Below are 25,502 nucleotides of genomic sequence, written 5' to 3' on the forward strand. Positions count from 1 at the left end.
CCTTGATAAGAGTACAAGAGTACATCAGGGGTCATTAGGAAAACTTGTGACCAGTGAGAAGAATGCTCCCCTATGGGAGGTCTATCACCCACAGCTCAAAGAATCCCTAGCAAGCTCTGGAGGAACCTTAGGGTTCTACAAAATTCGTATTGAGAATGCCTATGTTTTTAGTTTTTAGTATTTTTTTTGTACACTTGGGAATGGTTAGAAACTCTGTCAGATTTGTATTGTCTGTGTTGATACTATGAAGATTTGCACTCACTTTCCGTCCTGGAAACAGTGGTCACCAGAACAGGAAGCAGAATGCACAGACAATAGGATGGGCAGAGTACACCACTAGTTTGGGTTATCTACAGTATCTACTTGTATATAGAGGTATGGTGCAGAGTGGTAAGTAAACTTAAAGGAGATTTGTTCTGTAGATACATATTTTTGAAAGGAGAAAAAGAGATAGATAGATAGATAGATAGATAGATAGATAGATAGATAGATAGATAGATAGATAGATAGATAGATAGATAGATAGATACATAGATAGATACATAGATAGATAGTTAGATAGAATAAGAGTTGATGTTTCAGATTCTGTCAAGCAAAACTTCAAAACTCAGCCAAACCATCTTATTTTAATTACTGAATTTACCCTAACTATCCAACATTTTTAAAATATCCTATCATTCTTTTCCTAGGGATAGATGGGTCAGAAGCTACAGTGGAGACCCCTAAGGTCTACCATTGTTGTAGAATATTAAGAATAGAAGAACACAACTTATGTTGCTTTTTATTTCACCTTTTTAACAGTTCACAGAGCTCTTTGGCGGCCTGTTACTATTGATCCCCCCTTCTTCCCCCACCATTAGGTCTGATGTGAACTATGTGTCGTGCTGTCCCCCCTTCCTCCAAGTTAGGTGAAATATAGCATTGGTCCTGGAGCCAGAGTAGCACTAGGAAACATCTTCCCCCGTTTCCTGATTGTATTAGCATTGATTTCTGATTCCTGGATCTCGTCTCCCCCTGTATCAACGCACAGAGCAGACACTTAAAAGCTACATAATCAGGAGTAATGCTTCCGAGGTTTAAAGTGGGAAGCTGACACAATATATTGGGCCTTTGAAAATGTCTGTGTGCTAGTGAAAATGCACAGTGGCTCAGCCTGGCCAGACACGTAATGGAGGGTATAATTCCTTGTCTCTACACCTTGCTTAACCCCTCTGCTCTGGCACCAAGCTGGATAAATAGGGAAGTCTGTGTGTCTGCCTATGCTGGCCTTATTTAGTAATGGCCTTCAATTAGGATCTTGCTAATCAGGTCCCTTACCTTCTGACAAGCCACCGTTAAACCATCACCCTCAGGTTTGTGCTAAAAACCATATGAGCTGCTATTGTTTTTTGATCCACTTCTGCTAAATGGTAAACCCAAATCCTTCTTACTTTGTCAGGTGATTAGCATTTCCTGTTTCTTTCTGGATAATGGGCTGATTTTAGTATGGTATAATAAAGAGTAGTGGTTAATAGTGGACATGGCTTGTGGAGGGTCTGTATGATAAAAAAAAAAAACGTGTGGGCCTCCCTTGGACATTTATTAATGTTTCTCATTGTATGTACATGCATTCTTGCCATGGCACAATGCTGCTGGCCGGTCAGCCACCTGAGTTGTACCAGCAATTGATGCTGCCCATATCATTCCCTGCCACGTTTCACTATTCAGCGCATTCAACTTGATCACACCACTGTCATCATTTGCCCAGCACCTAGTGTATATAACTCTATTCCTCCCTACAGCTCTTAAACAATAAAGGAAACTATAGACTTTAATTTGTTTTTTATTTATCCACATGAAGCGATCAACTTAATGCAGCTCCATGGTGCCCAACCTATGGCCCTTTGGTACTTGTTAGGCAGCCCTCAGACCCCAGCAATCAGTAATAGGAAAGGCATCACTGATTTGTACAGAGGTTGCAATGACAAATTTGATAGCATCAATAATTTTTTGTTGCCTTCACAAAAGTCTAAGATTGATTTGCCTACTTTAATATCTTACATTGTTTTCCAACGCCATATAACACTTTTAGTTGGTACACTACTTTAACAAATACCCTTCTCATGTTTTATTATAGGCTAAACAATGGTCACAAATGTAAAAAAATGTTGTTACATTTTTAAAAATGTATTTATTTCTTTTCTTAATGTTGTATTGCTCTTTATCTGCTGTCAGTTTCAGTGCCAACTGCAGTTTGACTTTGTAAACAAACCCATCTTATCACCATCATACCTAATATGGTGACTACATAATCAGTACGATGACACTGATAGCAGGGTCTGTGAACAAGTAATGCGCAGGTGAACCCAGCTGCCATCTGGAGTGTTACTTATTATTCTTCCAGCAGGGGACCAGTGTCTGAGAATGTTAATAGGCAAAATTTGTTTACTGGGAATTAAGGCTTGCGTCCTCTCCCAAAATGGTGGCAATCTCACCACACAATGAAGAACCACTTTTCCAAAATGACTCCATATAACTCCCATTGGAATTTTATGAACAGTCCTTAGGTTTGAGTATATATTCGCTACCTATGTCCCTATGTCCACACAGGTACATTAACTGTGGACACTCATGAGTGAAAGGAGTTTTAGTATGTTGTCCTTGTGAATATTGGAGTAAAAGAAGGTTTAGGTATGTTGTCCTTGTGAATGGGGCTTTCATACTGGTGGCCTTCAAGAGATTTTAAAAGTGCTTGGTATAAAAACTTTCTGCCCTTATAAGATTGTCATCTTCATTCTCCTAATGCATTGTGGGAAAGTAAAATGGAGAACATGGTTGATCATTCCTGGATGCAACAATATTTTTTTCTTTTAGGGATAAATAAGGCCCAATATATGGTTTCTTTTGGTCACCTTTCAATAGAAAAGCACTCCAACACAGGCTTCCCTGAGGATTTCTTACCTTTATTGTAATAATCAAAATACGTAATCAGAATTTTTACTATGACTGTAATGCTAAAAACCCAGGGGGCAAAGGACTATTTTAGTATATAATAGTGTTGCGTATAAGAGCAGATTGCAGCCATCTTCTACCTCAGCATCAGTAGCCTTGGTGCCCATGTCCCTATATCTTCTGACAATGCCGCAGACAGATGTACATGCTGTGACACAGACAACTCTCCAGGCAGTTAGCTGTTTTATCCCTGCCATTTAGCAGAAAGCAGAAGTGAGAAGTGGTAAAACCTTTAATAAACTCAGGGCAGCCACATTCTGCAAGAAAAGGGGGCAGCTGGGAGCCGACAGACAGGGACCAAACGCCAGATTGTAACCGTTTTATTGCTTTCTCTCCTCATAAATTTCACATTTTGGAAGTTAAGTGTAGATTGAGGTTTGTGGCTTGTTTAGAAAAGGAACCAAATTTGGTTTTTTAAGTTTTCAACCTGTGACAAGAAGCAGCAGCTGTGCTCTCCTCACAGGCACAGGGCCGGTTCTGATTTGCACGAGCTATAACCCCCCCATACAACAGTAGTGGACCTCTAATCGGGAATCCTCTGCAGATTTTTAATCTAGGGCATTAGGCAGGCAAAAGGACAAACAGAAGTAGTATAACTGGAGCACGCTAAAACGAATAAGAATGCTAAATGTCTACTGAAACAAAATACGCAATTATCTAAAAAAGGAAAACATATTAAATGTAAAATATTGATAGTACAAATTTTACCAGATTTTCATGCTTGCTAACACCTGTCTACATCTAAACACGTGCTAGCACAAACAGCCATTTTTTTCCCCTTGAAGACAGTCTTATATTCAAGGGTTGTAAAACAACCCTATTGTCAACTGAATTAGATTCGATGTGTCACTCCGGTAATCAGAAAATTGAAGCATGAAGTAAGTAAAGTATATACTGATAACTTAATGGGAAACTCCAGATCTGTTGAGAAAATATATTTATATATAGCAACAATTGTTAAATAGAATTGATTACCTTGGAGTGGACGTTTGAAATTAATGCTATCAGAGATTTAGAACACCTTTTGGCAGCAGAACACAATAGGTTAAGTAAACATACCTGTGCAGTTATAATTTTCAAGAATTTAGAATCATGTTTTCTCTTTGAATAACGCAAAGTATAATTTTAGGCATGGTAAGAATGGGGAGGATGACTTACCCCTTCACCCTTCTTCCCACTTGGTTCTTTCAAGACTCTCTCACTTCCTATTCTAACCTAAGCCTCAGACTGGGTGGTAAACCTGAGGACAAGGGGCCAAATGCCCCCCAGACTGCTTGGAAGTTAGCAGTAAACAAGTGACAGGGTCTCCTCTAGAGCTGCCTATACTTGCCATTTGTAACTGAATGTGCCATGTATACAGTTGTTCAGTTAAAGTTACTTTTACAAAATACAGTTAAAGCCAAAACTGTTTTATTTTTATTGAATAAAGCAGAGAATGGTTAACACCAGACATTTTTTTTTTGCCAACACAATAGAGAGATTCCTCTGTAGCATCTGTGCTCTGGGTATAACAGGAAATGAGAAGAAATCTCTCTAAAGAGAGAGAAATCTCCCTAGAACAAGTATCCCCATCTGTTCCTATGACAACTCAAAAAAAACGAAACTTTCTCTCACTTTCAATTACCACTACAAACAGAGAGGGTGAAGCTCATTAGCAGGGACACAGCTATAAAGACAGAGGTTCTGACCTTATATAACACCACAAAATAATTAAAAAAAAGTTTCTGATTAATTTTTCAGACCAGTTTTCCAGATGAGTTATAAAAAAAAGGAAAATCCATGACTATCATCCTGCAGGAGGATTAAGTTACTGGACCTTCAAGGCTATGAGGTCTTTCCCATAATACTCTACTTCGACTGTGTAGTGCTGTACCACAGGCTGTTCAGCTCTTCTTGGACCACAAACATCCAGTCCCCCACTATGTGAATCAATGGCTTACTTTTGGATAAATGTGAAAACTCTTTTAACTAAATAGTATATTACTGATGCCAGACTTCAGAAAGTGACCTTTTTGACAAGGCCCTCATAGAGTGATGGACACATGTTCCACAGGGCCTTATCCTCAGTGAAATTGCCCTTCACATGCCAGTGGCGTAATTGCCCTCATGTCAAGTCAGGAGGGATGAATAAGGAGCCTTCCTGTCACAGCAGAAAGGTGACAGTGAGTTTGGCCATAACTGTCTTAGATCTGTTTCCTATTTCTTGGTCAGAAGCAGAGATCCTTTCTCCACCCCCCCCCCCCCCCCCCTTCCTTTCCTCACCCCCTTCCAAGCGCTGCGGTGTCCATGTAACGAGACCATGGAGCCAGGGAGCTAATGAGAAGACGAGTGTGTGCTTCTTTCCTCTGGATCAATACACACAGCAGCACGCTCAGACACCCCTCCCCACCTTCAGTGCTTCATTTTTCTTCTTCCTACAGATGACTCGTGTTATTATTTTGCCAGGGTCGATATCCTACAACCTTTTTTTTATTATTTTATCTGCTGCTCTATAAATTTTCTGATTACTTTAAAGGTGGTGGTGGTGGGGGATTCGAGTTAAGACTCTAATTCATGTGGACTAAAAACTGTTCCCGTAATAACAAAAAATAGTGGATAAGAGGACTTAAAGGGGAACTATGATGGTTTGAGGTTAGTTTTATGGCAAATGTTATTTTGAACAATTACAAGTTTATAAACTGATCTTGTATATCAGGCTTTATATTATTTGTATGAAATATTTATTTGACCCAAAAAGACATTTGATGGTGGGGGTTTCCAAGATAGTTTTTTTGCAGACTGGGCTTTTTAATAAGATAGTCCAGCATTGCCACTTACTGGTCAACTGCTTCTGAATAACTGAAGACCCATACAGGTCTGTATGAACTACCAAGAGTCATTAAGCTGTGAATATGTGTTGTAAATACATCTGAATTACAGGAGATCTAATTACATTAATTACGTCATAGTAGTAAATCAGTTTGGTGAAGAACAGGAGAATGTCAACTATGCCACCTGCTGGCTGCAAATGTCCCATTTGCAGCCAGCAGGTGGCATGATGTTATTCACCTAAATATTTCTTGTATCATTTTATATTTACTGGTTAAAAAGAAATGTAAAAACCTAACAGAATTTTTTTTTAAATTAGTACAACAAAATTCCAATTATTTAACTTTGGTTCTGTGTCGTAACCAAACAGATGCCTGCTTTAAACAAAAATGTAATACATTGCAGATTACCAGTCCTTTGGTGTGATGGCTATGTTCGTTTTGTAAGGTCTATTTTCCTTTCTTTTCACCTGGCCAATAACACTCATCCTTTCCTAGAGTGGCATTCCTCATGGACAAAATCTATCTATGTATCTATAAACAAAGCCATGGTTGTCACCCAGGGTGCACTTAAAAGAGAAGTATGGGAATTTTTTTTTTTTTGGGGAATCGTACTTACCTAAGTGAATGCAGCATTGACTGCTTCTGTCCCCTGCCTGCGTTCACTGGAGCGCTGGGATGTGGGGGGGGGGGGGGGGGGGTGGCTGGCTCAGGCTCTTAGCGGCTTGCTGAGCTGGTCGCGATCTTTCCCGAGCCTGGACTAGCTCCGCGACATCAACCGACAGCGGGCTTCAGCCCGTTGTCTGCTGAAAAGGGATCACAAGAGTGCAGAATGATCTTTGGCTGTACTTCTCCTTTAAAACATGTCTTCCTCTCATCATCTCTATTCAATGGGGGCTTTGGGACTAGAAATTATAAAAAGAGGAAACATTTTTGTGCTTTCAGTTCAGAAAGTGACAAAGACTGTATATTTTTGCTAAGATTCACCGTTAATTTTCTGTACTTGATGATAATGTTCTTGGCCTGAAAAAATAAAAAAAAAGTGCCCACTACATATAAGAACAGTTGAGCTACAATATATTACATTTGTGTTCTTGGGTCTCTAAATTCAAGAAACTATAATGGTGGAAGTAATTTAGTTGTTGTAGCAATTGCCACTGTTTTCTTTCCCTGCCTCTTCTCATAAATGAGCCACACTGTAGTAATTGATTAGGAGCAGGACAAAGCAGCAGGGGCAGTAAAGTGACTTAGGAGTCCTACAATTTGTTCCCGGTAGTGTCTGCATTTTCTCCTGACTCTTCTCTCTCTCGTTTAGATGATGAATGAAGTTTCTGCATTGGGCAGTTATTGGCTTTGCTCTGGTCAATATGTTTGTGTTGGCCTCAGTTCCTCTGTGATTGATCTCTGTTTCCTGGCTGATCAGTTATTAAGAGGGAACAGCCAGGGGCAGACTGAGGCATTCCACAGAACAAGTGATTTTCTAACTAGTCTTTCTGCAGACTGGTCGTGTACTGCATACACAGCTCCGACACACTGGCAGAAGCTTGTCTCCATAAAGGAAGTGCAGGGCATAAGATTGGCACAGATAATATGTGGTTTGCCTCTTGATGTGGGCAACCATATACTGCTTTTCTCAGTGTCTTCTTCCAACATTTTTTGGCTTGCATACCCCTTGGCTGTCCATTTCCATAAAATGTACCCTTTATATCAGCAACATGTTTGTAATTTATATAGTTGCTGTTATTTCAAATGTATATATTGTAACTGGCCCAATAGTGAAATTTAAAAGCAATGGACTATTAGGGTAATACAGCAGGAAAACGCAATCTGTCTTGGTTCTTTCTAGGCTCTCTTTCTGTCAGCTCCTCTCCAGCTTCCAAGCTCTCGCCTATTTCTAGAGTGCATTGGGCCAAGGGCAAGTGCTTTTTGAAGGGACACCTAGTATCTGGCAGGCATGGGGCTGAATAATGTGGTAATGTAGTGGTCACACAGTAGTGTGCCAATGGAGGCAGTTTACACGCAGGCACCATTAGTCTCCTCAGCCCGCACTCCTCTTCAGTCCTACAGTGGGTTGGGCAGTTGTTGTATAGAGTTTTGTAATGCACAATGTGGTCCCAGCGTTTAGGCAGGCCACTGCTGCACAGACTCTAGGGGAGAGGCAGACAACTTCAGAGCATGGCATTGCAGCATGCTGTGACTGTCAGGGAATGGGAGTTAAGCAAGAGAAGGGTGATGTCAGATCACTCAACCCCGCCTTCTGCCTGATGTTGCTTAGTGACCATGAAGGTGTGGCCATGAAGGCTCCCCCTGTATGGGGGTACCTGGTGTGGCTAAATGTGTTGCCACGTACAACTGGAAGTATGAGTATTTCGGGTTGGGAACCACAGCTCTAGTCCATGTTTTCAGACTAATGCCATGATCTAGAAAAGAAGAACCGGGGTCATAGCCCTTTAGGAGAACTTGCTCTCCCGACCTCGCTCTCTCAAACTTTCTGCATTGTAAAAGCCACCCAAGAGCAAAAGCAAAAAGGCTGCTGACTTTGCAAAATAATTTTCCCTAGAGCTTAATGAATGGGAATGAATTACATTTCACTTTACAAGGAATGCACAACTTTTTTACTTGCACATGATGGATTTCAGAAGAGCTTAACCGTATTCATTAAACTCTAGGGAAGATTCCCTTGCAAAGGGAAACTTCCCTTGCAAAGTTAACAGCCTATCTGCCTTTAGTAAATCAATCATGCTATTTATTAAGTGGTATTTCCTCACCCTTCCAGTGGTAATATGTTTTGAGTGCAACCATTCTTTGTTTTACGCAAACACTTTATCAAAAGGCAAGGTTTCACTCATTAAATGGCAACACAAGAAAAATGTCCAAAGTTCGAGGAAACCACCTCTAGCATCTTCTTGAGAGATTTGGGATCCTGAAAATTTCCAGGATCTTGGCTGAAAGCTCATGGCATCACCCTTACTTAAGCACCATGGGAAGAAGCTGGGGTCTAGGATAAGTATATATTTTTTAAATGTTCTCATTTTAAGTGTGTTTTCCTTTCATGTAATTTATTTATGGGAGATCAAGAGTCTATCTAATAATTAGACCTTGCCTTTCTGATAAGGCTATGGCAAAAATACTTGACTGTGATGTTCCTGTGTCACTACTGACCAAGGAACACTGTAGGTAACAGTTTTAGAATTTCTAAACATGTTTGTGAAACCTTCCACTTGTTTCCCACTGCAAAATACTGTTATGCCACATACAAACGATCGGACTTTCCAGCAGAAAAGGTCAGACAGACTTTCAACGAAGTTATGACGAACTTCCGACTGAACGGACTTGCCCACACATGAACGGACCAAAGTTTGTTAGTTTTTAATGTGATGACGTATGACGGGACTAGAAAAGGAGGTTCAATAGCCAGTAGCCAATAGCTGCCCTAGTGTGTCGTATTTGGTCCGTCGGACCAGCATAGTCGGACCCGATAGAAATTTATTCAGTCGGAGAGATTTGAAACATGTTCTATTTCTATGTCCATCTGAATTTTTGAAGAAAAAAGTCAGATGAAGCCCACACATGATCGTAATATCTGACGGAATCATTCCGTCTGACCTTTTCTGCTTTTTGGTCGTGTATACACGGCATTAGGAGTTTAGGTGGAGTTCATTTGATTTCATTTGACTGTAAAACCTCTCTCTGTCGATTGTTTGGTGGACATTTATGTGTTCAGTTATAAGCTGCAGGATTCCTGCAAAATTACAGATTACCTTTTAGAAGGTGGCCAGGCTTCTTATGTAAATTAGACATGGGACTTAAGCCTAGTACACACTGCTATTTTTTTCTGTTCAACCCAGCGGGCAGAACTAAAAAAATGGACAGCTCAGGTCAGAGCCGCTGTACTAACAATCCAAAGTTAATACAGCGGTCTCCCTTGCTGTTCTATTGTGTTCTGAAAGGGGGATGGCCCTTCGACAGACCACTGCACTGTTGGACCGGCAGTATTCAACTGGCGAATGCCATCCAATATTCGGTCTGTGTATACGGGGCTTAAGGTTGGATTGAATAGCATTGCTGGTAAGGGCTGCTTTGTTGTCTAAAATGCAGTACTGTGCAAAAGTTTTAGACAGGTGTAAAAAATGCTGTAAATTAGGAATGCTTTCAAAAATATATATTTTAATTTTTTTATTTTCAACAATGTACAAAATTCAAACTGAGTGAACTGCAGAAAAATCTAAATCAAATCAATATTTGGTGTGACTACCCTTTGGCTTCAAACCAGCATTCATTTTTACACTTGCACACTTTGTACTCTTGCACAAAGTCAGGGTTTTTGTAGGATTAGAGTGAGGTATATGATTAACCAATCATACCAAGCAGGTGTTAATGATCATCAATTTCATATGTAGGTTATAATACAGTCATGAATTGAAACAGAAACATCTGTGTCGGAGGCTTAAAACTGGAATATTGTGGAACAGTCAAACTCTGCTACTAAGGTGAGGTTGTAGAAGGCAAATTCATGTCACAGGTCATACACCATGGTAAGACTGAGCAAAGCAACAAGACACAAGGAAGTTATACTGTATCAGCATGTTCTCTCCCAGGCTTTCAAAGCACACTGGTTGTTCAAGATCTGCTGTTCAAAGTCTTTTGAAGAGCCACAAAGAAACAGGCAACACTGAGGTCCATAGAAACAATAGTCGGCCAAGGAGACTAAATGCAGCAGATAAAAAACAAGTCATGCTTAATTCCCTTCGACATCGGACAATGTACAGCAGTGCCATCAGCACAGAACTAACGGAAACTAATGGGACCAAGGTACACCCATCTACTGTCCAGAAAAGTCTGGTCAGAAATGGACTTCATGGAAGAATTATGGCCAAAAAGCAGTACCACCGATGTGGAAACAAGGCTAAGCAACTCAACTATACACAAAAACATAGGACTTGGGTGCAGAAAGATGGCAACAGGTGCTCTGGACTGAAGAGTCAAAATTTGAAATATTTGTCTGTAGCAGGAGGCAGTTTGTTTGTGAAGGACTGGAAAGCGGTACAATAATTAGTGTCTGCAGGCAACAGTGAGGCATGGTAGAGGTCCCTTGCAAGTTTGGGGCTGCATATCTGCAAATGGAAATGTATATTTGGTCAGGATCAATAGTGTCCTCAATGCTGAGAAATACAGGCAGATACTTATCCATCATGCCATACCATCAGGGATGCATGTGATTGGCCCCAATTATTTTCTGTTGCCAGACAATGACCCCAAACATACAGCCAATGTCATCAAGAACTAGTTTCAGTGTAAAGAAGAACAAAGAGTCTTGGAAGTGATGTTTTCCCCCCAAAGAGCCCTGATCTCAACATCATCAAGTCTGCAACTAGTACACATACCAGAAAATTTTGCCTGCCTGTATAGTAGCACCCAGACTAGGAGAGGGAGCGGCAGCTCCCTCAGCCAATCAAGTGGTTTGTATTCACATCTGCTGACAAGAAGCATGCTTACAAGAGATAAGAAATGATGAAGTTAGTCTGCTCCTGCTCTTTCACTGTCCAAACACTGGTTGAGGTCAGGAACATGACCTAGCTGTGCTTCTTAAAGTGGAGCTCCACCCAAAAGGGGACGCTCCATGTGTTTTCTTCCTCCCCTCCTCTGGTACCATATTTGGCACCTTTTGGGGGTGAGGGGGGAGTGATTACCTGTTTTTGAGGGGTATCTGTCCCCACTTCTGGGAGACCTCACGGCGGCAAGATTCCTCTGAATTTCAGCCCTCCTCTTCCTTCCTCTGCTGCCAGACCAGTTAGAAAAGGCTTCCCTGCCGGCTTCCCTTACCATGAATGACGGCAGCAGCACCCGAGAGCCGATCGGAAAATTGGCTGGGGTGCCTGCATTGTGGGATTCCTGGACAGGTAAGTGTCCTAAAATTAAAGGTCAGTAGATACAGTATTTTGTAGCTGCTGGCTTTAACTTTTTTGATGGGGGGGGCGGAACTCCTCTTTCACAGCAGAAGAGAAATATGAGGTCATACTCGAAATACACATCCAGGTGAAATTTTTCTCATTATATGTATTTTATGGTGCATTTACCTGTTAGCCTTGAGTTAAGCGGTAAATATGGGAGGCCTAAAGTGCAAAGGAAGAAAAAAAAACGAGGCTTACCTGTGTAAATGAATCTCCCGGGCGTTCCCTTGCAGAACTGCTTGGATTTGTAGGATAATGTGACCTCCACCACGCCGGGGATGTGTCTGGGAGGGGTCTGTACTCTGATGGCATGCGGCGTAATTAACTGAAGAAACAAAAGAAACGCCAATTAACCAATCAAGGGATGGCTGTGTGTTTCCAATCCTCTGTAACGTTTCTCTGTCACAGCTTTATAAACAAAGGCACAAAAGATGTAATTAACTTGTCAGTGTTTCTATGAAGCATGTGGAGCGCAATGACAATATACTTCACACACACAAAAGTTAGGCGTACAACACGCTATGATCACTCATAATGGCGCTCTGACAGAAATTCAATACTAAGTGTGGTCATTGTGTGCGGGACATAAGTGTTATGCAATGGATCTTTACAGAGATTAATTGGTTAAACAGAGCAGAGCAATTAAAGCCAGGGCATGAATTTGATTATTAAGGCTGACACGCTAAACTGAAGGCCTCAGTCACCCACTTAGCATAATCGCTGTACACAGTGAATGTATCGACAGCCAATCTGGAGCCTGTGGCAAATCCTGGTTCTCCAAGGGAGACTCTTACAAGTTTCATTGTGTGCGTGCTCTCTATCAGTAATAAGGATCTCACAAGCACATGAACACTCATGCACCTTTGTATTTACCTAGGTGCCGCCATCTAAAAAGGTGACTATGGGAGGAAATGTATAACCATAACACACTATGGATGTGACATACAGCATACTAACATTCATACATTTAGTACCCTGCTGTGAGATGAGGCACAGGTCCATAGTGCTGCTGCATGAAACATTTTTTTCTATCAAAGTTCTCTCCATGGCAATACAACAGGGTAATTTCACCAAGCTGAGATCACTCAGAATTGATTGGCAGATACATTTGACTTGCAGTTGACAGCCTATCTACCTGCATTTGATCTGCTTAAAGTAGATTTTGCATTTCTTTAGACTTGTAAGGGAATGTAAAATGTGTCCAACTTGTGAATAAAAGTTTGCTGACACAGGCCCTTAGTCACTGTACTTTAAAATAATTTTCTCTCAAAGAGCTAAGCTCAGTTTAAATCTTACACATAGTCACCTAAAGTTCAAGTTGGTACACCAACCACCAGTCAAATCCAGACACCCTCTGCCCAGGTGCTTTTTTACTTTTTCATGGCAATGGTGGCCTTCTCCAGCCTGTACTCTTCTCCAGCCCTGACTACACCTGTCCATAACCAAGTCCCTGTAGACTTAAATGGGGTCATACTCCTAGCACCTTTAGTTTGAAGTGTAGGAGTATAGTCCTATTCAACTCTTTGGTAATTTACAGCGCAAGAGCGGCCATTTTCTGAGAGATTTCAGAGAGGAGGATTGTAAATTGTGGAGGTATATAAACACATGGGATAAATTCTAGTAACAAACCATGGATCCAAGACTGAGCCATGACTGCTGAGTAAATTTACAAAAAAAAAATCCTACCCCTTTATGCTTTAGTAGCCTTAACTTCCCAAGTTCTGGCACTGAACTGTTGAATTGAGAGGCAGGGTTTAACAGCAGGGGTTGCAGGTCTTAGTGCTTTCTAGAAGTTGGCTTGAAGATAAACACGGCAGTTTACAAGTATTGTTATTTTAGCTTAGAGGTTGACTTTAAGTTTCCTACTTTACCAAGAAGACCATGGGGGTTATTTAAGAAAGGCAAATCCACTTTGCACTACAAGTGCAAACTACAAGTTCAAAGTGCCCTTGAAATTGCACTGAAAATGCACTTGGAAGTGCAGTTGCTGTAGATCCGAGGAGGACATGCAAGGAAAATAAAAAAAAGCATTTTAGCTTGCAGAGCTTCCCCTCATTTCAGATCTAACCCTCAGATTTACAGCGACTGCACTTCCAAGTGCACTTTGTACTTGTAGTTTGCACTTGTAGTGCAAAGTGGATTTGGCTTTCGTAAATGACCCCCCATATGTTGCCAATTTTCACCTTCCCCGTGCTGCCATCAAACCACCTGAAAATATTCTGTATGTCCCCAGTATGGGGAGCATGACAATCTTTCTGCCTCCCCACAATGCAGTGCTTGATCCCTGATTGGCAAATTACCAGGTTCAAGCACTGTTATGTGGGGGTGGGGGTGAGAAGAATGCGCAAAGCACTGTGCTCAGCAAGTCAAAACTTCCACAAGAACCTTGGTTGCAGATCAGATAGCAGAAGATTGCCAGGATGATCACACGTTATAGTCCCTCTAATAGAGTGAACCAGTTACTTTGCCTAGTACAGCAATTGGATTTAAAACAGAAGCCATGAAACCTATATGTTTTGTGTAGAGCTACATAACAAATTGCACCACGCATTCTGATTGCTCTTTATAAAGTCATCAGCCCTCAGACTATCCAAATCTCTTTTCATCCAACACATATGTACACTAACTATACAAGGCTGTGCAATCCATTCAGACAACAGGATATCTCTACCTGTCTCTAAAATTTGAATCCAAGTACGGATGAAAAAGTACAACCTGCCTGTCACAGCTCTCAGACAAATATTTTGTCCTTCACAAATGTACAAATCACAAAAAATAGTATAAAAACATTCTAATCGTGCAAAAATCTGTGGCCCTGCATGGTTAAGAAGGCATGTTTATATACAATGGAGGAAAGTCAAACGACAGTGATAAGGTTACTAGGCTTACTATCCCTTTAATTACATATTTAGTAATGTGTAATGTATTTAGTAATGTAATCACTGCATTTAGTTAATAACATATTCTGTTCAAACAAGACTTCAGATTGACACTTTGGTTCTCCAAAAGCTTCTGAAGCATCTATGGGCTATACATTGATGGTGAATGTTAATGTATTCCTAATGTATAAGAGAAATCTGCAGAAATTCTCTGGAGGCCTGGACTGTGCTACAAATCTATTCTAAAACCAATGACAGCAACAAGCTATTTTAGGAGGCCCTGGATATATTGGTTGACCTCAATGTTTCCTCAGTGCACAGGTCCTTGCAGTATTTAATCAAGGTAACAATGACAACAAACTTTCTCTATATTTATAGCCTGCAAAGAAATGAATGCGTCTTAAATTCTCACCCATTTTGGAAATATTCACCTGAAAGAGGAATGGGCTATGTAGATAAATCATGAAAAGGCATCACATAGAAGGATAATTGTTAAAGCTTTGGTGACAGCTGTGCGTTTTTTTCAGTGGTGTCTCTAAAATCACGGTTTGCATAAGTTGAAGCACCTGTCAATTTCTTGCCACCTATGTAGAAAATGGAGGGGAGGCTAGAGAAAGACAATGAAGGTTTGAACCCAAACAACAGTGTGTGAAGAGCAGGAAGGAAATGGTAATGATTTGTTCTCAAGGAGGTAAGATTGGACAGGACCCTTGTCTGTGACTTCATGACAGGTTCTCTTAAAGCAAACCTGTAGTTTGCCCATGCAGGCCTAAAGAACAACTTCACTTTAATGCCTCCCTTCCCAGCTTCACATATGTTTCCTTTTTTTACCTGCTTCTCTAAATGACTGCCAGAGACAAGGAAGGGTAACCCAATTAAGCTCTGAGTTGCTCTAATCAAAGCTACCCATGGCTGATTACATTTCTCCTACCCACTGGTGTCAGGACTGGGTCAGTCAACAAACACCAGCACTGCCACATGAAAGGACCGGGAGTAAGTCTTCTCCATATCCAGAAGTACTGGATATTTTTCTTGGGCAAAATTAAGTTTTGATTACGTGGTGGTGGTTGTGGTGGGGTGGAATTAATTGAAAACTAACAAAAAATTTAATAAAATAAAAAACTATTTGTAATTTAATAGGCATTAGCAAATTCATTGTGGTTCAGTGTGGTCTCAATGCTTTATAATAAACCTACTTCAAAACTATGGTTATGACAAAGCCAACTGTTGGCTCCCTACAAAGTACTGGATATAGTAATCAACAAGCAATTGCTTAACAGCTGACATGTATTAAATACTAATAGTATAATGAAGTACAATGTTCCCACCTTTTACACTTCCCAAAAATTTACAGAAATCTGGATAACCCCCCAGAACAGCAGATAATGTCAGTGGTGAAAGGCCCCCTGGAGAGGGTAAGGAAATATATAGATTACCTTTTGAAGGTAATGGTACCATCTATGAAAAGATACAGGAGATGTATTACTAGAAATTGACCAAAGACCGGTTTAAGATAAATACTTATTAGTGGAGATCGAAGCAGAAGGTTTGTATACATTGATTCCACATGTATGCATTTTAAAAGTATTTGAGTATTTTTTGAATTTGTATAATTATATAATAATAATTCCTATAACGGGACCCAGGGCTGGTGCAAATATTTTTGACACCCTAGGCAAAACCTAATTTTGCCGCCCCCCCATTGGCTCTACCCCTGACTCTACTCCCTTTTTCCATGCTCATGTAAACCCCACCTATTTAATGAAATGCCCATCAAATGCAGCCCACCAGCGCCCATCAAATGCAATCTCCCCAGCGCCCATCAAATGCAATCTCCCCAGCACCCATCAATAAATGTTTGCTTGCGTCCATTCATTCGGGAGTTAGGACACAGACACAGTCCTTCGCCGCTGACACTATGTGCAAACGGAGCGGCGGCTGCCTGCTGATGCTGAGACTTAGTTGCTTGCTGCAGAGAGAAGAGAGTAGGAACACTAGTGGCCGGGCGCCCTAGGCAGTTTGCCTAGTGGTAGCACCGGCCCTGACTGGACCACAGAACAAGTTTCTTCTTGAATGAATTGAGTTTGCATTGATGACCAATTATTTTCCAGTTTCTGGGAGCTTACCAAGAAGTTGAAGGACTGTTGATGCACTGTGGGCACCATCTTATGCATGGCCCCACCTTGGCCATAAGGAGGAAAATTAAGTGTATGGACTTTCAATGTACCTCACCCATGTGGAGCTCTGGCTGAGGTACATCGATGATGTGTTTGTGATGTGGAAGGGTAAGGAGGGGGAACTGGCGGAGTTTATGACTTTTAATAGGTAATGTGGAGAAGTTGAGCTTTGGCTCATTTGTGCTTAATAATTTATGCTGATAAGAGCAATTTTTGTTCTACTAAAGAATATTCAGATTTATATTTATGTGTCTGGATTTCTATGCCATCTGGTCTTTATTTACTTTGTTTTCAAATGTATCTAACAGCCCCCCCCCCAAAAAAAATATATATATTTTGCAGCTTATTTGTCCGTAGATGTGATAGCCACATTTGTTTCCTTTTTAGGACACGCTTTGTGTGCTAAAGTGACAATGCTCACTCTTTGTACTATATTTATGAAGAAAAAGCATTGTCACTTTAGGACTGGACTGAAATGGGGGAGGGTTCTGCTGTAATCCACAGTGAAGAATTGGTAGCAACTGATTACAGTGCATCAGAGGCCGAGAGCACAGGATATCAGCTCTCTAAATTTTTGCCAGGGTCAGCAAGTATTTTTGTGCTTATTGAATGGATATAACAAAACGATTTCAATGGTATATTTAACGGACCATGAGAAGCAAGTAAGTACAATGTTACAGTTTACATACACTTTAAAGTAGATATTTAACATCCCAGAAACTGTTTAAACCAAATCCAGCTTGGGTATCAAAAAAGAGACAATTTAGGGATAACTGCTACTGTTTTTTTCTTCTTTAAGTTACTTCTTAAGGAGAAATAAAACAGCACAATTTTTTGACTTTTAGATAAAAAAATGAAACTCAGTTAACAAGTGTCAGAAAAAAAGCTGGAATTGAACAGCAATAGAGATACCCCAAAAGAACGCCAAGAGATGGATCTCAAGTTTCATAGCAAAGAACAAACTGATAGTGAGGATTGCAAACACACGTGAAACAGGATAGGTAGGAGGTCGGCTGCAGCAAGAAAACCCAAATGTATCAATTAGCCAACATCTCCAGCTCTGCTAGCCCTGAAAACGTCAGGATTTCACTGCACTGAATCTTATTAGCTGCGTCTTTGTTGTAATAAATGTAGCAGAGCCACGACCTCAACACGTGTAATGTGTCAGCTAACAATTGTGCACGGCACTGCTCTCAAATCCCCGGAATTGTTAGGAGTTTCCTTGTTAGCAGGCTTTTTTATGCTCTAAAGCTCTCTCTAATATAAGATTTATGCACTTTGCCTCCCGGTTACATCAGAACTGCTCTTTCGCTGTCTTCACACATCTCGCGGAGAGCCAACCATTGTCCTGCCGGGTGGAGATTTCTGAGCGGAATTCTGACAAAGATTTCACACTGGCTCTGAATACAAAGGAAGCTCCTCGCTAAATTTGGGATTGGAAGGATGATTAACTGCAACATTCTAACATACACTCAATGATACCATAGTTAGTGATTTTTCTTAAAGTTGTCTATTTTTGCCTGTTCAGGGGAAAAGGACAGATCTTCTTATTAGGGCATCCTTTCTTTCCCCACAGTTTTTTACCTTCTCTGCATTCTTCTGTAACTCTGTTTGCCTTGAAGCTCTTCCCAAGGCCCTTGGCCATTGGCCACTCAGGCCTGAGCACTCAGTTTCAGGAGTATAATATCCCATACTCCAGGAGACCTAAGCCCCATACACACTATCAGATTGTCTGCTGATTTTTTCCTTCAGGTTTACCAAAACCATGTAGTACAAGGGCCTGCCTGATTGCATACACATTGAAACCCCTAAGGTTTGACCTCATATTATATGGTTTTGGTAAATCTGATGGAAAAAATCAGCAGACAATCTGATAGTGTGTATAGGGCTCTAGAAGTACTGGGTATTTCTGTGGGCTTGACAGACGAATGGAGCAGTGGGCAATCAGGGTGCCCTACAAGCGAACAAGCGAACCTGTCACTTTACTTTGATTCTCTTCAAAAGTATTTGCTAAGCTAATTATATATATATATATATATATATATATATATATATATATATATATATATATATATATATATATATATATATATATATATATATATATATTAGGGCTGCGGAAATTAACAATTAATTCCCCAATTAATCGATTAATCATTCATTTTTTTGATCAATCAAAATTCTTTTAAGCTTTAGGCTACCTTCCCTGGGGCCGCTTTGGGCCAAGCTGTGGCTGCAGCACATCGCTCTGCTCCCTCCTCCTCCTCAACTATACGTCATACACAGTCTGCAGGCATCTCCCACTGTGTGTCTCCGAGCTGAGTGAAAGTCCAGCCCTCCTCCTAGATCAGCTCGTGTGATAGACGCAGTGTTCTGTCTATGATAGCCGCAGACTGTGTAATCCAGGCACAGGCACTGACTACAGTGAGGCTGTGATTATGGGCGCGGTGAGAATGCATTATGGGCACAGTGAGACTGCATTATGGGCACGGTGAGGCTGCCATTATAGGCATGGCGGGTCTGCGATTATGGGCACGGTGAGACAGCATTATGGGTATGGTGAGACAGCATTATGGGCACGGTGAGACTGCGATTATAGGCACGGCGAGGCTGCAATTATGGGCACATTGAGGCTGCGATTATGGGCACTGTGAGGCTGTGATTATGTGCATGGTGAGACTGCATTATGGGAACGGTGAGGCTACGATTATGGGCACGGTAAGTCTGAGATTATGGGCATGGTGAGACTGCATTATGGGCATGGTAAGGCTGCGATTATGGGCATGGTGAGGCTGCGATTATGGGCACGTGAGGCTGCGATTAAGGGCACGGTAAGGCTGGGATTATGGGCACGGTGAGGCTGAGTTTATGACGTGTGACATCCTAGCCATGCCCTGCTATGTCTGACTTCGGCCGTTGCCGTAACAACGGTGCTAAATCAGTTAAAAGTAGTTGGATCTGTATGTGCGTTATAATTAATCAAAATTAGTAGATTAATCGGTTTAAAAAAATAGATTAGTCGAACACGAAAATTTTAATCAGTAACAGTCCTAATATATATATATATATATATATATATATATATATATATATATATATATATAGCGAGAGAGAGAGTATATATACATGATTAGTAGTCAACACTGTGGCTCTACAGCCAGTACAACGAGCCCTTATTTTATTTCGCACCAGAATGCCAAATGCATGTTGTTTGTGCATTGCCATTGTGTCTGAGATGGTTTTCAAAATCCAAAAAGATACCTGTAGGTTAACTGGCTATCACCCAAACAGGCCTTTGAATGTGTGCGTACCTGCAATTGTGTCAAAAGTACTGCCTCAATTCCATCAGTTTAGATAACAATGTGAGTGGTTCAATGTTCTCTGAAATGGTCAAAACCTAAGAGTAGAAAAGTTGTTCATAGTGACCAACCAGTTACTATAAACTTTTAATGTTCCCAGGACAGTATTTGAAACATTATTGGGAAACAAGAGTGGTTTGTCCTTTAATTGTATCTAATGGCAAAAACTTCTGAATAGCTTTGGATGAATGTGGAAGGATATAATCGCTATCAGATTTTATGCCTCTGTTTACTCTTTCTGTTTTTCGTGACTTGTGTAACCAAGACATAAAGTGATGGGAAATTCAAAATTATACAGTTGTTACCAGACCAAGAGATGAGTATAAGTCATCCTATAGGACACTTTGGTCTTGAGTCAAATAACAAGGAGGGGATTTCCCTCACTTTGCAGAAGTTTGTTTTCACTCCCTTTTACTTCCACTTCCCAATGGGATGTAAAATATTGAAAAAGGTGGTAATCATTCCCTCCTATCCAAAACGAAAAAACATGAAAGCTATAAATCCACTTTGTGTGCACCAAATGAATTTACAAATCCTGATGTTCTCTTGTGAAAATATATTTGACATCATTGGTGTGCTGCACATGTCTGCACAGAGAGCAAAGCTGTGGGTGGGACCCTGCAGCTCTTCTAACAACAAGTTTAAAACTACATGAGGGGCGGATACAAGACCAATGACGCTGCACAACATGAAAGAGCAACAGTGACTGGTCTGTTTTACAATAAACTCATGCACAGAGGCAAAGCATAGTAAATAATTAGTGCTGGATTGCTGCACAGATCTGGAGAAATACACAAGGCACTAAGGTTCAAGTAACAATACACATGTCTCCTGTAATTACACAAAACCTTTTTGCCTGGAGTTTAACTTTATAGTAAGCTATCCACTCCACTGCATGAATTTTACCTGTAGGTAAGCCTATAATAAGGCTTACCTATAGATATTGTAAATATCTCCTAAACACGCACTGTTTAGGAGATATTTACTGTAGAGTCAACTAGTGACGTCACCAGCACAAGCGCTGAAGGAATGGCATACCCATGAGTGATGTCATCATGGCCCACTCACACAGCTGGCGTCCACGAACCCAGAAGGAAGGCTGGGTGAAGATGGAAGTGCCTTCAGCAGTGGCAGCATTACTCTGGAGGGCTTCGTTCTAAGGTAAGTTTCACATAATGTGCTAGTATGCAACGCATACTAACACACTATGACAATGACTTGCAGCTTTAAAAAAAAAGTGGTTTACTATTGCTTTAAAGTTAGTGAGGCTGATTTACTAAAGGAATACACCTTGTAAAATGTAATTTTGTTACTACTCATTCACTAAGTAAAATATCACTTTGACAGTGAACATGCTTGACTTTAGCAAACTAGGGTCAACATGTGTGTGAACCTGTAGACACAACAAGTTTAGAGGAAATGTTTGCAAAGTGAACACAATACTTTGTTAGACAATTGTCACTGTGGGAAAATGGCCCCTTGTCTTTTTTTAGTTAACTCTAAATTCTGGATTTTCACAATGGTCACCAGCACAAATACGGACAATACAAAACTTGACATGGGTTCTAAATCCTTAGCACTATATCTAAAATAGGAAAAAGTTTTGGGTTCAGATAAGATGACAACATGACAAAAGCATCTTGGATGATGATTAGTACTGGTGGACAGGAAAATTACGTATTCATCAGTCACTTTATACCATAGATTTAATAGACACCCACCTCACTCCACACCAGCATGGTTCCAAAAATTACTTGTAGGCCGTCAAAGAAATTGTCTCCTATGATGATGACTGTGGCCCCTCCGGTAGTCCATCCTTCACTCGGGCTGATCGCTTTGATACAAGGTGTAGCTGCTTTTCAAGAGAGGGGATAAGAAAGATGAGGTAATGTGTCATTATAAGTGGGAATAAACCACAGCACAAAAAGACATGTTACAAATATCATGAATGATAAAGAAAATGGAATTAAAGGCCATCCCTGGGTTACAAACAAGGTTCTGTAGGTTTGTTCTTAAGTTGAATTTGTATGTAAGTTGGAACAGGTACATTTTTTTAACTCAAACCAAAAAAAATAAAAGTTTAAGTTTTCTGGATAGCATAGGGAAGGGTTAACACCCCTGTAACAATTATTTTGCTGTTTGTGTCCCTGTTCAGAAGATTTTACCTCACTTTCTGTCCCTGTGACAATTGGGTTTTGAAAATTTAGGGTTGTCATGAACAAGAATTGGTGCTAAAGCATCAGTGGAAACACCTTTAGCCCATAATAACTCTTATGCCACGTACACACAACCAGAATTTCCGGCAGAAAAGGTCAGACGGAAACATTCCGTCGGATAGTTCAATCGTGTGTGGGATAATATGATAATTTTTCTTTAAAAAATTATAAAAAAAAATCCAAATTTCTATTGGGAAAACCGTTCATCTGTATGCTGGTCTGACGGACCAAATACGACGCAATGGCAGCTATTGGCTACTGGCTAGTGAACTTCCTTTTCTAGTCCCGTCGTACGCCATCCCATTCAAAACTAACGGGCTTTGGGCCGATTGTGTGTGGGCAAGTCCGTTCGGTTGGAACTCTGTCGGAACTCCGCTGGGAAGACCGTCGGAGTTTATTCTGACGTAAACTCCGATCATGTGTACGCGGCATTGCAGGAGTGAATTTCCCTTCCTAGGAGTAGATTTCCTTTCACTTCCTGTTGTCTCCCTCCGTTTGTATGTATGAGTTGGATGTTTATAACCTGGGGACTGTCTGTAAAGAGGAATTGTACACTAATAACTAAAATGTGAGAATTTGTTCTTTTTAAGAAGGGCTGTTAACAACAAAAATAATTCAAAGTGAATCCAGCCAGTGAATTGCTAATGTTATCAAGCAAAATAAATAGTTCAATCAATTTATCTCTGCAAATTCCTTGCTGCAAGATTTCCAACCAGAAATTCCAGCACAGGTTTAAACTTGATTGGTGGTTGTGAAAAACTTGAACCCTTTCTGAAAGGAGGGACTGGGGGCATAGTAAAAAAGTAAAAACATCATTTATGACACACGATTTGCACACCTCCATCCGCTGCTTTGCCTTTGCAGCGATTAGGAGGCAGTAAAAAAGGAGTGTGTAAAATCCAGTGCAGCTCTGCATAAAAAACAATCAGCTTCCAGATTTTGTTGTCAAAACTTAAATGAACAAGCTAAAGCTGGAAGTTGATTGGCTACCACAGCTGCACCAGATTCTGAGTGCTCTAGTTTTAGTAAATCCCCCCCCCCCTGGTGTCCTAAAGTGACAATGCATATTTACTGTACTATATCAATGGAGGAGCAACATTGTTACCCTAGGACAGGAATAAAGGAATCCAGAACAGGCAGACAGCACAGGAATTTATTAGCTCACTGTATTTCTGGTAAGAACAACAGGTATGCATGCATTTATCTAACAGATATAACTGAACAATCTGAATTGAAGGAACAAGACCACACTCCACAGGAGTCCCAATAGTAAGTTCAGTGGCGGCAGACAGACTTGACCACAGATCCCGGGTGTGGCGGTGGCTTTCCACCTCCTCCGTGTCCTGGCCATCCTGACAAATCAGGTCTTAGGACTTCCAGCCAATGGGGTCTCAGGATCCTCTTCCTGATTGGCCAGAAGGAGAAACAGGAAGACATTAGTGAATGAATATTCATTTGCTAGTGTCACACAACAGGGTGGGCACAGGGCACCGTGCCCAGAGCCCACCCTTTTTTTAAGTCAATTAGAGCCTCAGGCTCTAATCATGTGCTTCTAAAAAAAAAAAAAAATCCATAGAAATTCATGAGTCCAGTGCCCTGCAAGTAGATTAGGGGGCTGGGCACATGGACTGTGGGGGGTTGCGCCCATGCGCCCCTAATGGACAGGCCACCACTGAGTACGTTTATTGTTTATAGCTTGTTTTTGACTCAGCCCCCTGCCCTTTGGCTATGCCCTTTTGACATTTTTTGATTCTCCTAGGGTTTAACTCCTTGACACTGACATAATGCAAATATGCAGCCTTTGGCTTCACGGGATTGTACTTGGGTGATGCCTGCAGCTGCAGGCATCACCCCAGTACCGTTTTTTAGAGCCAATGGTCTGTTCGCTAATCAGCTGCTCTGCTGTTATTACAAGCAGCGGGAGGGGATGTCCCCCCTCCCATCGCCTTCCATGGCTCGCCCGGCTCCCCTGTCCCATCAGGAGGCCCAAGCTGCCAGCTGACACGTCCACCGGCTGGCCCGGAGACCCGAACGAAGCTTGAATCTGAAATCGCAGAAGCAAACGCATACATAATTTATGCCGCAAATGTAAACAGTGTTCAAACCACACATGCGAGATATCGCCGTGATCATTAAGGCGAGAGCAATAATTCTAGCACTAGACCTCCTCTGTAATTCTAAACTGGTAACTGTTAAAAAAAAATGTAAATGACGCCTATGGAGATTTTTAAGTACCGTAGTTAATCGCCATTCCACGAGTGTGCGCAATTGTAAAGCATGTTAGGTATCTATTTACACGGTGTAACATCATCTTTTGCATTATATGTTTTTTTTTAAACTCAAACTTTTTAAAATTTTTAAAATTGCGTTTGAAAGACTGCTGCGCAAATATAAATATAGTGACATACAGCCATTTTATTCTCTGGGGTCTCTGCTAAAAATATATATATAATGTTTAGGGGTTCTAAGTAATTTTCTAGCAAAAAATACTGATTTTAACTTGTAAGCAACAAGTGTCAGAAAAAGGCTTAGGCGTGAAGGGGTTAATCATAGAGGTGCAACAATTTGAATGCCTCATTCAAAGAGACCCTGTCGCCAGACCATTCATTTTAATGAAAAATGTTCCATAAGATTTTATGTGCATTTAACAGTTTTAGACATGGCCCCGGCAGATTGTGAGCTGTCTCTCAAGTGACACTCACGTGTACACCGTTTTATTCCTCCCCCGGCATCTATGTAAAGATTATGCAGTAAGGTGAAGGCAAGGTGAAGGAGCTGGGCCAGCATACACAGTAATTACAGACACTCCCTATAGAACACGGGGCATGGGGAATGGGGGGCTGTGGTAGTAAATTGACTATTCCTGAAGTAGTCATGTTCTTGCAAGTTCAGAGTCAATAAAAAAAAATGGACAGATAAAATTCTGCAATAAATTTAAAACAATTGATATTTCTGTGCTTTTACCTGCAATTTTTAAGTTAGTGTCAGGGTCTTTTTAACTGTTCATAACTTAGGTACCAAATAATAAAAGTTAATTGTTAGGGATAACATACACATAAAACTTTGCTAACCATAATTGCACGGTGATGTAAAATGCTAGATAAATATACTAACGGCATGTA

General features: G+C 40.8%; 1 protein-coding gene across 4 annotated transcripts in view; it reads right to left on the reverse strand.

Moving 5' to 3' along the window:
• EBF1 (EBF transcription factor 1) overlaps positions 1 to 25,502 on the reverse strand; it is a 487,852-nt gene that overhangs the window by 75,633 nt on the left and 386,717 nt on the right. For 2 of the 4 annotated variants that reach the window (XM_077468416.1, XM_077468414.1), the window contains exons 9-10: positions 21,886 to 22,019; positions 11,948 to 12,074 (exon numbers count right to left, since the gene is read on the reverse strand). In XM_077468416.1, the coding sequence (XP_077324542.1) occupies positions 11,948 to 12,074; positions 21,886 to 22,019 (261 nt within the window). The remainder of the gene's footprint in view (positions 1 to 11,947; positions 12,075 to 21,885; positions 22,020 to 25,502) is intronic. The other 2 variants (XM_077468417.1, XM_077468415.1) reach the window with 1 other exon arrangement.

The sequence above is a fragment of the Lithobates pipiens genome, unplaced genomic scaffold (genome assembly GCF_037356315.1).
Source record: "Lithobates pipiens isolate NorthernLeopardFrog02 unplaced genomic scaffold, aLitPip1_a1.2 Scaffold_8, whole genome shotgun sequence".
NCBI classification, from domain to species: Eukaryota; Metazoa; Chordata; class Amphibia; order Anura; family Ranidae; genus Lithobates; species Lithobates pipiens.